At 49.5% G+C, this 15509-nt stretch overlaps 1 protein-coding gene across 1 annotated transcript in view; it reads left to right on the top strand.

Annotated features, from left to right (window-relative positions):
* Window positions 1-4755: 4755 nt before the first annotated feature.
* The window catches only part of PLCG2 (phospholipase C gamma 2), a 142841-nt gene continuing 132087 nt past the window's right edge, over window positions 4756-15509 (top strand). The window contains exons 1-2 of the mRNA XM_074370361.1: window positions 4756-4912; window positions 10023-10260. Of these exons, the coding sequence (XP_074226462.1) occupies window positions 10068-10260 (193 nt within the window). The 5' untranslated portion in view covers window positions 4756-4912; window positions 10023-10067. The remainder of the gene's footprint in view (window positions 4913-10022; window positions 10261-15509) is intronic.

Genomic DNA, 15509 nt, shown 5'->3' with positions numbered 1-15509 from the left:
CCTGCTTTCCCAGACACTCCTCCACACTGTCACTCTGGGTTTTAAACTGTCTCTTAATTTTCCATGAGGTTTAGGGCCTGGGAAAGGCCTGGTTGCAGCCGGGGTCTCAGCACAGCTGGGTCAGAATGTCCTGTTTCCATCACAACATGTTGCCCCCAGACCAGCTCTGGGGTCCTATTAGCCTGGAATGGCGCCCAGGACTTGGACATCCCTTAGCTGACTCGCTCCTCCTTGGCCACCCAATTTAACAATGAAGAAACTGAGGCTCACAGAGGATGAAAAGCACTACCCAGACAGTAAGAGGCAGAACTGGGATTCACACCTGGCCAGTCTCACCCTTAAGTCTCTTTTCTATGTCCCCCAACTGCACTGCATGCTCAGTGGGTGGGACGTTGATCATTGCTGCTACCTTCCTGGAGACCAGCAGTGCCTGGCCTGCCGCAGGCACTCAGCAAGTGTTGTGTTTGCTGAATGAATAAATAAGCCCCAGCAGGAACCTGGGGCTTGAGAAGCCCGAAGTAAAACCGCAGGACCAGAGGGTCTTCCGAGCAGGCCTCAGTTTAAATAGCAGACTCTTGAAACTTAGTAGCAAAAAACAAACAACCTGACTTAAAAATGGGCAAAGGACTTAAATAGACATTTCTCCAAAGAAGACATACAAATGGCCAAGAGGTATATGAAAAGGTATGCAACATCACTAATATCAGGGAAATGCAAATCAAAACCCCACAGTGAGATATCACCTTATACCTGTTAGGATGGCCATCATAAAAAAACCAAAAGGTAACAAGAGTTGGAGAGAATGTGGAGAAACCAGAACCCTCGTACACTGTTGGTAGGAATGTAAATTGGTGCAGCCACTATGGAAAACAGTGGAGGTTCCCCCCCAAATTAAAAATAGAGCTACCACATGATCCGGCCATCCCACTTCTGGGTGTAGATATCCAAAAGAATTGAAAGCAGTATCATGAGCAGATACCTGTACCGCATGTTCACTACAGCATTGTTCACAATAGCCAAGATGTGGAAACAATCTAAACGTCCATCAATGGAGTGAATGAATAAAGAAAAGGTGGTGTATCCATACAATGGAATATTATTCACCCTTTAGAAAGAAAGAAATCTTACCATTTGCAACCACATGGATGGACCTGGAGGACACTATGCTAAATGAAACAGGCCAGACACAGAAGGAGAAACACTGCATGATTCCTCTCATATGAGGCACCTAAAATTGTCAAACTTACAGAAGCAGAGAATAGAATGATGGTTGCCAGGGGCTGGGAGGAGGGGGAAGTGGGGCGTTGTTCAGATGATATAAGGCTTCTGTTACTTGAGATAAGTTCTAGAGATCTGTGTTACAGTGCTGTGCCTATGGTTAACTGTAATACTGTATCTTACACTTAAAAATTGCTGTGAGGGTAGGTGTCACATTAAGTATTATCATACACACACAAATACAATAACACAAAAACGACACCAGTAACAAAGGGACTCGAGAAATTTTTGAAAGTGATGAATGTTTATAATCTTGACTGCAATGATGGTTTCACGGATATATGCATATGTCCAAATTCATCAGACTGTATACTTTGTGTGCAGTTTTTTTGTATACCAATTATACCTCAGTAAAGCTGAAAAAAAAAATAGCAAAGAGGTCTGACCCCCTCCTGCAGAAGCTTTTAGGTCAGGCCTAACCCTGACCAGGTCTGGAAGCTCGTTCTGGGTGGTACTTCCTCTCACAGAGGCCTGCCAGCCAGCAGCTGGGACTCTGCTTGTCCCCAGGGGACATGTACTTCTCTGAACAATATCGGGAAAGGAAACCAAACTCAAAGCCTCTCAGGGTTTTTTGGTCGTTTTTGGCTGTGCGGTGGAGGGGGGAGGTTGGCTAGGCCCAGGGGCAGGGCAGTGGGCCTCAGCTGGCCGCTGCCATGTGTGGTGGGGAGAGGATGGCCAGGTTCAGAAGAACTACTGTCTATTAGTGATATTATAATGAATGGCTGCCACGTTATTGAAGGCTGTGTTATGCTAAGCTGTGTTAGTCATTCATTCATTAAACAGCCTTCTAAGCTAGGTGTTTTTTGGGAGCAGCTTTATAGAGATACAATTCACATCCCATACAATTCACCCATCTAAAGTGTACAGTTCAATGGTTTTTAATATACTCGCTGAGCTGTTCAACCATCATCACAATCAATTTTAGAACATTTTTATCACTCCAAAGAGAAACTCTACACCTTCTAGTCTTCACCTCCTAATATCCCCAAGCCCCCCTGTCCTAGACATCCACTAATCTAGTTTCTGTCCTATAGTTCGCCCATTCTCTATATCCCAAAGGTAGATCTAATGATGGGGAGACTGGAAGTTCAGAGAGGGTAACTGACCAGCTTAAGGTCACACAGCTAAGGAGGTGGCCAACTTGGGACTTAAACCCAGATCTCCTTGTCTTCCAAATCCATACTTTCCCACTGCACCATGGAGCTTTTCTCTTCTTCCTCCCAAGAACAATACTAGAAATAACCAGCCCTGATGGCTGAACTGTGATGCCTATTTTATCCCTTCCTTGTCTCATTTAATTCTTATAATCACCCTGGGAGGTAGGTACAGTTATTATACCCATTTTGCAGAGAAGGAAACTGAGGCACCAGGGGGTCATGGTCCAGTGCACCAGGGCTGCTAACAAATGGAAGAGGGTTATGGGGGAAAACATGTGCATCCCTGAGGACTGCTGAGAGATGCAGAATAGAAAGTAGAGACAATGCTGATTAAAACCCAGTGTTCTTTCAAGTTATGCCCCCTCCCTGCCCTCTTCTTTCTTTTTCTATGAAAAGGAAAAGAAAGTTCCCTCCACCCTTTGAGATCACTTCCTGACCCATTTGTGAATCAATGTGGAACGGTTACACACTGACTTCTCTCTGCCTGAATGCCTCCTATTAATGTTGGGATGGGCAATGGGCCTGTGTGTCCATGGGCTCTGGCACCAGTCAGACTCAGGTTCAAATCCAGCCTCCACCACCCGACTTAATGCCCTTGAGCCCTGCGATAGCTAAGCAGTGACAGTGCACTTTCTGCCGTATGTATCTGAACATACAGGCTGGCTTCTCCCCTCCCCATGATGTCATTTTGTATTTCAGTCCTCCCAGAATCAGGGCTATCATCTTAATTACTTTATTCTGAACAATCAGGTTGGAGTTTGAGAAAAAGAGGCTATGAGGAGCCCCAAACACTCCCATTCTTTGCACTGGATTCATTCATTCATTCATTCATTCATTCCTTTAGCTGTTGATCTGAGGGTGAAAAACAAGGCAAAGAGGAAAAGCAATTAAAACTATGAAAAAAGCAAACTGCCATCTCCTGTGACCGCCATCACAAATGCAACATTTTAACTCCAAAAATGCTGTAGGCTCACAATCACAGATTAAAAGATAATACTTCAAGCTGTAGCATCTTCTACATGTTCTTTTCTTGCTTGGTTCCTAGGGATCAGGGAAAACTTCAACCAGAATTAGCATCTGTCTGGACAGAGGTTAGGAGCCAAGGCTTTCCACAGTGGTTTCCAGAACTGCGCTTAGGCTCATTTTATCAGCAAGGGGTTTAACACGCTTCCCTATTCACGTGGATTCTGTAATAATAAATTGTATATGTATATGGTTGTACTAATATATCATGTACATTAGATAACATGGACCAAAACAGAAATGTTAACGGATTGTTGGAAACAAATATAAATTGAGGTTCTAAAAAAAAAAGGCAAAGAAATTTAACCCAGACTCCGCCATCATTCCTGGGGAGTTGGCCCCACCTTTCCAAGCGCTTGATGGTCTAACAAACTTTTCAAAGATTTCTTTTAAAAACAGTGCAGTAAGTGATCTGTGGGGTAATTGCAATGGGTACACCCCTGAGACAGAAGCAGGGAAAGAAAGGAATTCAGATTTACTAGTCAGTGAATGAGTCCTGTGGCTTCAGATATAACATTTTTGGCCAGAGCAACATTCACAGATTCAAAAAAATGCTGTAACTCAAGTGGCTTAAGAGCAGAACTGACATGTCCTGACAGCTCTGTAGATGACTGGAAAACGCTCTAGTCACAACAGACGTATGTCAAAGATGCATATGAAAGGTTTGAGTAAAATTGCTTCATGAAACAGAAAATGCGAAAAAGCAATATTTCTCCTAAAGAATATGTTACATCTTACAATATGTGGCTTGAAATAGTCTCGGTGTAGTTAAACAAATCAACTAAATACCATAACTAGGCATTTGGCCATGTCATCTATACGCTTAGAAGTTTATAAAGTGAGCCATAAAAAATCTTATTGGGAAAATGGGAGATCAATTCCCCAGTATTCAACAAACTTTTGGGGCTGGCACTATTTGGATCCTGTCTGATCCTATGAGGAAACTGGCTGAGGGTATGTAAGCGGCATGTCCCAGGTAGTAAGCTGTATGACGCTAGCGCAGCCTCAGCGGTGATTTCAAATTAGGACCATAATCACCAACTCCCGGTGATTATGGGGAGTATATTAAATGCATGTAAAACACGTGTAGGCAGTAGGCACTCCATAAATGCCAGTCTGTCTGGAAGTTTTCTATTCACCTTGCAGGAGACTTGGGGCAGGTCGATCCTCTCCCGCTGCCTCAGTTTCTTCCTCCGCCCGCGGAGGCGGGGTCCCAGGTCTGGCCCGCCCCCAGGGAGGAGGCGGCCCAGGGGATGCTAGGCCAGGCTGGGCCCGCCCCGGGGCCGGGGCAGGGGGCGGCCCCGGAGGAGTCACGTGGCGCGCGACCGCGGCCGAAGCAGAAGTAGCAGCGCCCGCGTCGGAGGGTTTGCGCGGCAGGGAGTGCCCGGAGCCCGGACGGCGGGCGGCGGCGCGCGGGACCCCAGAATCGGGACCCGCGGCGGGGGCGCGGCCAGGTGAGTGGCCCGGCCGGGCTGGAGAGCACGCGGGCGCCCGGGGACCTGCGCCCGGGAACCAGCGCCCGGGGAACGGCGTCTAGGGGGCATCTGCGCCCGGACGCAGCTGGCGCAGGCAGGGGTGGGGCGCGCTGTCGGGGCCCCAGCTCGCGGTGCCTGGGGCCCGGGCGGTGACGGCGGGGTTCCAGGCGGCATCGCCAGCCACTTCACCCCGGGCCGGCGCCACTTCGTCGGTCTGTGCCTTGGGGAGGCCCGGCTTTGAATGGGAACACTGAGGCAGCAGCGCGACTTGCTCTGTGGCTTGTGCGTCTTCAAGGCTCCGGTGGCCGTCGGGTCCCGAGTGGGGTCGGGCATGTTTCCTGGCCACCTCTGCGCCCCGGGCTTGTTGGCTCCAGGAGGCAGGCCGGCCCCTGGCACTTCCCCGTATCACACAGGTGGTTGCGGGTGGGTAGGTGGCAGAGCGATACCACAGAAGGCGCAGCCCTTCGCCCTGAGAGATAAGGGTTTTCGGGGAATTCATGATTCCCTTTCCCACCCCACAGGTGTGCATAACTACGTGTGCGCGTCTCTGCATTTTCCTGTTTGTGGTCTGGAATCCCAAAGAGGTTGTTACCCCCATAGCGGAAGAATTCGAGGGAAAGATGTGTCCCGTTTGGACTGGGGGGTTGGCTCCTGGATTCCAGAAGGGGCCTGGGAGGGGCTCTTTTAGCACCTTGATCTTGAACCAGAGTAAGAAAGTATGGGGGGGGAGGGGTGGAATGTGTGTGACACGGCGCATGGGAAACAGGTGGCCTTGTTTGTCAACTTAATTCGAATTTCAGTTCCAGCTCTGTGACCTTGGGCAAGTTGAAGAATCTCTGAGCCTCACTTTCTTCCCCTGGATATAGGAGCCACCCAGGCCTAAATTCCAGGGCTGTGGAGATTTGGGGCTTGGATTTCTGCCAGTTCTTGACCCTCTGGTTAAAGGCCCTGTGTGGGGCCCCATTCATCATCCTTCGCTACAGTTTTGCAGTGTCATGACTGATTTAGGGGTCCCTGGCAGCCTCAGGCCATTATCCCTGTTTCAAAGACGTGTGTGCCACATGTGTACCAGCTCAGGCCAGTACTCTCTGCAGGTTTCATTGATGCTGAAATTGCCTAAGGTGGCTGCAGCTCCCTCCCCACAACCCCTTCCCTGTCCCCCCACCTTCCGACCTTGAGCCTGTTAAGCTCCTCTGGAAAAAGCAAAGCCAGGACCCCCATGAATAGCCCTTTGGCTGGGTGGAGTTGGTGGGAAACTGCTGATAAGAAGACTTTTGAAAAGACTTCTGACTTTAGAAAACAGTAAACACACAAAGCAGAAAAATTCATCCATTATGTTACCACTTAAGTCAGTCAAAATCAAGTCAGCCCCTCTACCCTCTTCCCTCATCCAACAGTAACCACTTCTGGATTTAGAAGCAGACAACCTTTTAAAAAAATATAATTATATTATGTTTATACTTACTAGTTTGCAACTCTTTTTTCATCTGTCTCATGAGTCTTTACAGATCAAATTGCTTGTAAATCTTCTTCATTCTTTCCAGTAGCTACTCAGCATTCTTTAATGTGCATGTCCCATCATTTAAGGGATCCCCCCTCCCCTCCCCACTTCATTCATGAGCAGTTGAATTGTTTCCTGGGTTTTTTTTTTCTTTCTTTTTTTCTGTTACAAATGATACTTCTGTGAACATTTGTGTGTGTGTTTCTGCACATAAGCTGGATGAAAGCAATGCATGTTTTATGTTTTAATAGACGCTCACAGGTTACCCTAAAAAATTTGAACTAACGAGCATTCCTACCTGCCATGGCTCTGACCCTGCTGGTTCCTGCAGTGAAAATATCTGCCACCCTGTTGCTGCACAGTGGGTGTGAGATGTCGCAGTAACAACCCTTGGGCCGTTAGGAGGGGTGGTTACCTGTGAGGGATGCAACTGTACCGAAATCTAGACAGAATTGTTTGGTGCAATTTTGTATGAAGTACTGAGCTTCTTTAACATGTGCAGAGAGCATCGAAGAGAAGAAACGCCCCTGCTTCCTGGTTCTGAGTCCTTGTATCCCAGAAGTTTATTTCAAAGAGAAGGACATGAAAAGTCGAATCTTAGTAAATCTCAGCCATGTTTGTATTTACACCATAAGTCATTTTACAGAGTTACCCAGGGAGGATGAGAAACAGGAACAAAAAAGGGATTTCAGGGCTGTTTCTTTTCTTTTCTTTTTGAAAGCAGAAGCAAAATGGAAATTGCCTGTGATGGCTAGTACCCTCCCCTGGGGTCAAGGCCTCGGAGGCTGCTTTGCTATAGTTGCTGAAGCATTGAACTCTGGAAGCCTGAGTTGGGAGCGGTGGATTCTGGTGGTTGACTCCAAGGATCTTGTGGCCATGAGAGTGTCTTCCCAGTTCTTGGGGAAGGGACATTGCAGACTTGATTATGGTTGAGCCAGTCCACTGGGCTTCCTGATCAGGAAGTAACCAGACTCCTGGGAAGGTTAAGTCCAAGGCCCTCCCAGGGTCAGGAAGAACTGAGGGCCCTGGTGCCTCCCAGTTGGCCAGTTTAATGGGTGGTGTTTTCTGTGCCCTGCTGCACGTGGGCCTTAAGAACTGGGAGTGGAGAAGTCAGGAGGTGCCTGGTTGAGGGTGCTCAGCATGGTGAAGGGTGGCAGAGTTTGGGCCAGGTTCAAATCCTGGTTCTGACACGTTCCAGCGCTGTGACCTTGGACAAGTCCTTTGACTTCTTTGCCAAATTAATTACTTACTGTCTGGCCAGATTTACCACCAGATTCTGAATTCCAGAAGGCAGGTGCTAAAGGAGTCGGGGTGTGAGATTTAGACCAGGGTTCCCAACCTGGTGTTGCCACATGTCTTCGAGACCTGAATCACATAACTTCACCTCCAGGGACTTGAGTTTTCACTTCTGGTGTTTCTCATTGAGATAAATGAGATGAACCAGATATGGTAGGTGCAGGCACCTGGGAGGGCCAATTAACAGTTAATTTAGCAGGGTGAGTATTGCCACAGGCACCTTGTTCATCCCCTGACCTGGATTAGAGGGCGGTAGCGGGGAGCCTCACTGTCAGCTGGACTTCGGTAGCGGGGAGCCTCACTGTCAGCCGGACTTCTTGGAACAATTAGTCCTGCCGCTGGGCCTTTGCTTGAGTCCGTTTCTCTGACTAGGCTGTTCCCTCCTGCTTCATCTTTCCTAAAGATTGGAATTCAGACACCCTCTTTCCCCAGAAGCTTTCTCTGAGTGCTCTAAGCTCCCAGCCTCACCCCATACTAAGCTGGGGGCCCTTTCCTGCTTCTCCCTTAATGCCCCCACCCTTGTGTCCCTGCTGCTGCCCTTACTCTTTACGTTAGGACCATTGAGCTGACTGGTCTGTTTCCAAATGGGCAGAGAGCAGGTGTCATTCACGATTTTATCTTTGGGCTGTCAGCACACCTGCCGAGGTGCCTTTGGCGCTGGGTGTGAGGTGGGGGGAGGAAGGGGCAAAGGATGAGGCCTGGGCCCCTCCTTCCACCCCCTCATTTGCATACAAGTCCCCAGCTCTTCGCCTGGCGTGGAGTTGACGCTTTATTAACGCCTTGAGCAATTGGCTGATTGATATTATCAGAGGCCCTGCTAGATACTGGGGGCTCGTCCTCTCAGCGCCCCTGGAGGGTGGGACTGTCATCCCCATTACACAGCTGAGGGAACTGAGGCCCTGGTTTTGCGCAACTTGGCGAGGAGGCCCAGACAGCCCTGGCTGAATTGGGGATTGTCTACAGAGTAACAGCTGTGGGAGCCTGAAGGGGTTTGGAGGAGGGGAGATGAGAGAGATACCCGGAACAGTTGATGGTGGCTGAAGCAGGAGCTTAATCTCGGGAGCACTGACTTTGCATCTTTGTTTTAAGGGCTGAGACATATCATCTGGTTGAATCCTTATGAGAACCATTAGAGGTTCTTTAATCTGTTATCTTCCCCTGAACAATCGTGGAAGTGTGCCCTGAGGCGTGTAAATGACTTGGTGGAGTCTGCGATCTGGAAACCTACAGTCAAGTGCCTTCTGAGCTAGGGCCAGTGAGTCTTTGGGCGTTTGGGAGGCGGAATGGGTGTGTGTGTGTGTGTGTGTGTCGTGCGTGCGCACGCAGAGCCAGGGCTCAGGGAGCAATAAGATTTCACCCTTATTCTTAGAGCATCCTTCTGGCTCCTGGTCTGGGAGTTGACTTTGGAGGCAGGAGTGGAAGCAGGGAGACCAGTTAGCAGATGATTAGAATGACCCAAGTATGAGATCCTAGGAGCAATCAGTGAAGTGGACAGACTGATTGAATTGGATTTGCTGGGACATTGGATGCGGGCATGAGGGAGGCTCTGAGATTGGGGGCCCAAACACCTCTCTGCAAAACGTCGACTGTGCATGAGGATGAGGGGTGACTGAGAACACCTCCTGGATGCTGAGCTTCACCCCGGTGCTCTGCAGGTGGCTTCCTAACTGTCCCGACCCTCGCATTTTAGAAGGGATGAAAACTGGGACTCACTGAGGTCATACTGCTCACCCAGGACCACACAGTCAGCAGGACCCTACACCAGGATTTGAATGTGAGGCCACTGGGCCCTGCTGTTTTCTGCCCTTTTGGTCCCATTTCCATGCAGAGGTCTCCATGGACACATCCTGAAGGTTTATTTTTCCCTGTTGCCAACTTCACTGGGGAAGTAAAAGGATGATGGTTAGAAGTCTCTAGGCAGGACAGAAAAGGATGGGGCGATGTGGGCAGGAGCCAGTCTGGGCTGCTTTGGCTATTCAAATGTTCCACAGCATAAAAGTGCATGGAGAGGGAAGGGGTGACTGCCAGGCTGGGGTGATTTGCTTATTCAAAGCCAGGATAACGGTTGGGTCACTGAGGTCAAGGGCTCCTCCCACACCTCACTTCCATTTAAACCGCTGTGCCCGGCCTGGGCTCTCCTAGTGGTTAGTGAATCCCTGCCATTGGAACCATCTCCCCAAACTCTTTCTAATGGGTGTGAGACAGGATTTTGGCCCTTGAAATCAGAGCCCTGTTCACTACATCCTGCTCAGTTAACTAAAACCAGTTCACACCTTTATTCTGCCCTTCCAGCCCCCTTACTCCCTCGTGCCTGCCCTCCCCCTGGAGTGGCCGACCATGAGCACCATGGCCAATGTGGACAGCCTCCCAGAATATGAGAAGAGTCAGATCAAGAGAGCCCTGGAGCTGGGCACAGTCATGACCGTGTTCAGCTCCCGCAAGTCTACCCCGGAGCGGAGGACCGTCCAGGTGATCATGGAGACGCGGCAGGTGGCCTGGAGCAAGACCGCTGACAAGATCGAGGGTTTCTGTGAGTACCTGCGCCGGGCAGCGTGGCCGGGCTCCTTCTCATCCTCTTGCCCCGATCCGTTGTCTCTGCAGTTGTTGGTTTGATACCTTCTGTTCTTCTGAAAATGAAAGTGGGGCCACTTGGCCTGGGTCTCTGATGGGGTTTGGAACAGGTGGGGGGAATTCAGCCAGGAAAGCCCTGATGAAGTGACAGAGGCTGCGTGGGCCACATTGGAAGTGACATCCAGACAGCTCACCTGGACTGGCAGAGGATGGGCTCCCTGTCTGACAGCCTCAGGGACCATTTGATGGTCAAGCTGTCTGCTCACTCAGGGACTAACTGGACAGAGCTTTGTAGCCAAATGTCTGCTGGATTTTACTGCAAACAGCAGAGCGACAGGCCTGTACCGTAGCCCCAGAGGGACGGAGCGCATCACTCAATGCTCCGTCGCTCTCAAATGAAATTCTGGTCCCAGTGGAGGTGTCTTCCTTTCCCCTACCCCGCTTAGATCGGGCAGTTGACTCAGTTCCTAAAGTTTCTAAGACTGTTTTTCATAGAGTAAGATGCCTGAAGCAATTTTTGGTTGCAGAGACTTGCTTTCATTTGAATTTTTGTTGACTACTTTTTAATGGAAAAATTAAAATGCACACTTTGGGGACGATCAGGTGGCTCGTAAATAAATGTCCCTCTTCCACAGCCCCACCCCATGCTCCAGAGGCAAGCTCATCACCAAGTTCTTTGGTCTTCCAGGAGTATTCTGTGCGTGTATAATGTGTGTCATGTGTTTTTACATGAATGGGTACCTACTGCATATACTTCTGCACTTTGATTTCTTTTTTTAATTTAACAATTACCTTGGAGGTGATTTCTTACTGGCATAGTGGCCTGCCTTATTCTTTCATGGTCACATAGCGTTCTGGCTACAGTGTAACAGTTTAACCCCTAGAGATGGACATTTTGGGCTTTCCCAGTCTGTTGCTATTAGCTTCAGCAACTGTACTTGCATTCTTCTTTTTTTTTTTTCCGATAACAGCTTTATTGAGATATAATTCACATACCATGTAATTCATTTATTTAAAGTGAACAATTCAGTGTATTCCCAGATAAGTGCAGCCACCACCACAAACAGTTGTAGAACATTTTATCACCTGAAAAAGAAACTCTGTACCCTTTAACTATCCCTTTAACCATCCCTCTATTCCTCATCCTCTTCCCCTAAGCAACCATTAATCTCCTTTCTATCTCTCTAATTTCTCTGTTCTGGACATTTCCAGTAAATGGGATTATATAGTATAATTCATTTGTGACTGGCTTCTTTTACTTAACATCTTGTTTCCAAGGTTCATCCACATTGTGGATGTCCTGTATGTGGCTGAGTAGTATTCCATTATGTAGGTATTCCACAATTTGTTTATCCATTCGTTTGTTGATGGACATTTTGGGTTGTTGGCACTCTTTGGCTATGACAAATCATGCTGCTGTAAGCATTCGTGAATGGTTTTTTGTGTGGCTGTATGTTTTTGTTTCTCTTGGGTAGATGCCTTTAAAAGACAGTTTGACCACATCCCACAGAGGCCCACGAGGTGCTGGGAGTAGCTCCTGTTCTCCACACCCTCATCCACACTGGATGGCTCTCTGAACGCGGCCATTCACAGGCGGACTCTGATGGCTTGGCGGAGTTCTTCATTTGCTTCCTCTTGTCACAACTGAAATTAAATGGCTGTTCCGAAATGTTTCTCCTGGCCCTTCCGGCACAGAGCCAGAAGCCCTGCTTTGAAAGTGCCCGTGTGTGGGGGCAGTCAACTTTCCCCCCAGCTTGGTTTGCATTGGCCACACGTGACCTCCCAGGTGGCCCAGAAACCTGTTGCAGCTGGGCTGGGGCGGGGGCCTTCCAGCGGTAAATACTGGGGTGCTGCACTGAAAGTGGACAGCTGGTCCCTTCTCTTCTTGGCCTGTGGGTCCCAAGCCTGGCTGAACATCAGAAACACCTGGAGCAGGGGGCATTTAAAGGTACAGGGTCCTGGAAGTTTCTCTGGGAAGTTCTGATAGGCATGAGACAGGATTTTGGCTCCTGAAATCCACACACTGTATATTTCTCCCCACTCATTAACTAAAAGCATTTCCTCCTTCTCCTTGGAGTGGCTGAGGGTGACTTTCACTCACTAGGTTGCTTGGGATTCAGTGTTTTAATAAGCCCCCAGGTGGTCCTGGTAGCTGCCACGTTTGGTAGGTACTGCTCTAGAGACTCCCTCCGTCCCTCTGTCTGTCCATCGCTCCATGCTTCCACATTCGAATGCCTGCTCTGCCAGGTGCTCTTCTAGGTACTGGAGCGACAGCAGTCATTAAGTTCGATTCCCATCCTCATGAAGCCTTGGTCGATTAGGTACCAGCAGCGTGGAGTCTGACTTCCAGCACCTCTTGATGAGCTTTGCTGTGTGACTGCAAGCAAGTTACATCCACTTTCTGAGGTTGAATTCTCTAATCTGTAGAATGGGAATAATAATTGGTGTCCCCCCCGCAGGGTTACAGTTGGGAATGAATAAATGAGTTGGAACGTCAGAGGGCTGGACGCGGTGTGTAGCACAGGATACGCACTGGACCCGCGGCAACTGCTGCTGTTAGATTTTTGCCGCTGTGGTTGCTGACGAGTGGCATCCAGTTTGTCCAGGGAAGCCGAGTCTTGCATGGGTGTTTGGATTTTTCTGGAGAGTGGAAGGGATCCACCAAAGGGTTTTCAGAAGAGGAGTGATGGGATCACGTTTGCATTTTTGAACATGCGCTGGCAGGCCTGTGTGAGATGGCTGTGTTGGTGTTTGGAAAGTGCCAGAAAAAGCCAGTTTTGGGGAGTTAAGAGCTTAGAAATGGTGCTCCCCTGAGAAGATAATTAGCAAGTGGTGTGTGACCTCTGGGCAGGTGTCACAGCCCCTGTGCAGGCCTGGGTGAAGGTAGACACCCGTGGGTCCCCCTGTCCAAGGCAGTGAGTGGTTTTTAGCCTGCGAGAGTCCAGCCCACCACCCAGGGGCATTTGGCAATGTCTGGGGATATTTTTAGTTGTGATTACTTGGGATGGGGGGTTGTTTCTAGAATCTAGTGGGTTGAGGCCAAGGGTACTGCTAAACATCGTATGATGCACAGGACAGCCCCCCCGCCCCGTTCCGAATTATCCAGTATAACATGTCAGTGGTCCCAAGGTTGAGAAACCCTGGTCTGAAGTCACCTGTTTGCTGTGCTTAGAACTATAAAATGTCACTGGGTGTACTTGTTATCTCTTTGGACCCTGTCATGATGGAGTTGTTTCATTTACTGAGCCCATATGAGCCGTCATATTGGATGCTAGATTCTGCTGAGAGGAAGGGGGAAGGATGGAGAGTCCCTGCCCTGGAGGAAAACAGATGCAGCAACCAGCTGTTGCAGGATTGTGCTGCTGGTACCGCGGTGTGGCTCTGTGCTGGGTACCGGGTGAGGAAGGCGGGCTCTTGTCCATCGGGGTAGGGAGGAGGTGGTAGGGAGTCGGGGGAGGCCTCGTAGCAGAGGAGCTGCTTGTGTGGAGAGTCGAGGGAGGGGCTTGCCAGGTGGCCGGCAGGATGGCTGTTCTCAGGTGGGACCAGTAGGTGCCATTGGATGCAAGAGAGTAGGTTTGTGTGTCAGAGATTTGGGCAGGGCTCAGCTGGGTGATTGTCCTACTCTTTGTGGCCTGGACGGAGCGGTGCTCAACTCCTATGTCACCTGGTCTGGAAAGTTCCAGAATCTTCACTCCCATGTCTGGCGCCGTGATGGTGATGGCTAGAAGACTGGGCTCAGCTGGAAATGTTGACTGAGCACCTATGGCGTGGTGGTCCCAGGGTAGTGGGACTTCTTACAGGTGCCCGGTGTCCCTCCAGGGTGCATGTTCCAAGAGCCGTAGGCAGAAGCTGCAGGTCTTCTTAAGACCTAGTCCAAGAAGTCCCAGAAAGCCCCTTGCTCCACCTCAGGTCACCAAGGCCAGGTCAGGCTCAGAGAACATCCAGGGCGGGAGGGAATTTATGGCGGCCACCTTGGAGCTGAGCAACCATTAGGCACCTGGACTTTGGATCCAGACTTATAGCTCAACTCCCTGCCCAACCCCTACTAGGTGCTGTTTGATCCAAGGCAAGTTGTTTGACTTCTCTGTGTCTCGGTTTCCCTATTGGCCAAGTGAGATAATAATAGTCCTTATCTTACTGGGTGAGAGTTAAATGGATTTTATTATGTGTATATATTTTATATGTATGTAAAGTGTACATATTTTAATAAGTTGGAAGTCCCAAGGCCTAGCTTCTGATAAAGAAGATGATCTTCAGCCAGCTGCTCACCTCTTGGCCGTCGCTCTCCCGTTCGCTTCCCCAGGCTGCTGGGCAAGGTGGTGCCCTGGGTTCCTTCCTGCACTGGCCTCCCTACCAGTCTCTGGGTGTAGGGGAGGAGTCCATGCGTGGAGCTGCTGGAAGGGCTGTCTCTGTGGTTTTCCTTCCTTCCAGGGACACCAGTGGAGCAGGCTCCAGGGAGAAAGTAGCCCACTCGAGGCCTTTCTGAGTTGAACGTTTGGGGTCCTTTTGCATCCTGCCCATTTGGGAGGCCTGGAATGTGTCTGGGGAGCCGGCGTGGTGCCACCTGGTTGTGGAGTCTGGATGGGGCTGGCTGTGTCCCTCTCGACTGAATAGGCTTTTATCCTCAAGGTTTCACTTCTGCTTATGCATGTTTTCTCCGTCTGCTTAGTTTTGGCAAGTTGTGGCTGCCTGTGAATGAGGGAATCTGAAAAACAGGAGCAGTTCTGTTTCCCGGGTATTAGGTACTTGGCTTACCTGCCTAATAATAATAATGATGATGATGATGATGGTGACATTGTTGCTGATGAGAGCCACCCCTGGTAAATACTGTCCACACTAAGCCTTGTGTAAGCACATCATGTGTAACTGCTCATTAAATCCTCACAGAGATCCTGTGTTGCAGGAATCACCCCCACTTTATTTATGAGGAAACTGAGTCCTGGGGAGACTCAGTGACACTCCCAGGGCCACACATCCCGGAAGGGGCAGCACTACAGTTTGCACTTGCTCTGTGTGCCTTTGGGGTCTCAAATCTTCTGCTCTGTGTTTGCATCCTCCTCCTGTGTCATCTCAGAGATGTTTCCGTTCTGTGTGGGATGGAGAAGCACCGGCTGGGGACCCAAGAATGACAGCTTCATTCAGACTTTGCTTCTTATGCGGGCAGAGGACACACTCTGCTGGATGCTGAGATGCCAAGAGGAAGGAGAC

Source organism: Camelus bactrianus, chromosome 9 (assembly GCF_048773025.1).
Source record: "Camelus bactrianus isolate YW-2024 breed Bactrian camel chromosome 9, ASM4877302v1, whole genome shotgun sequence".
NCBI lineage: Eukaryota > Metazoa > Chordata > Mammalia > Artiodactyla > Camelidae > Camelus > Camelus bactrianus.
This window is presented reverse-complemented; position numbering and strand designations above follow the sequence as displayed.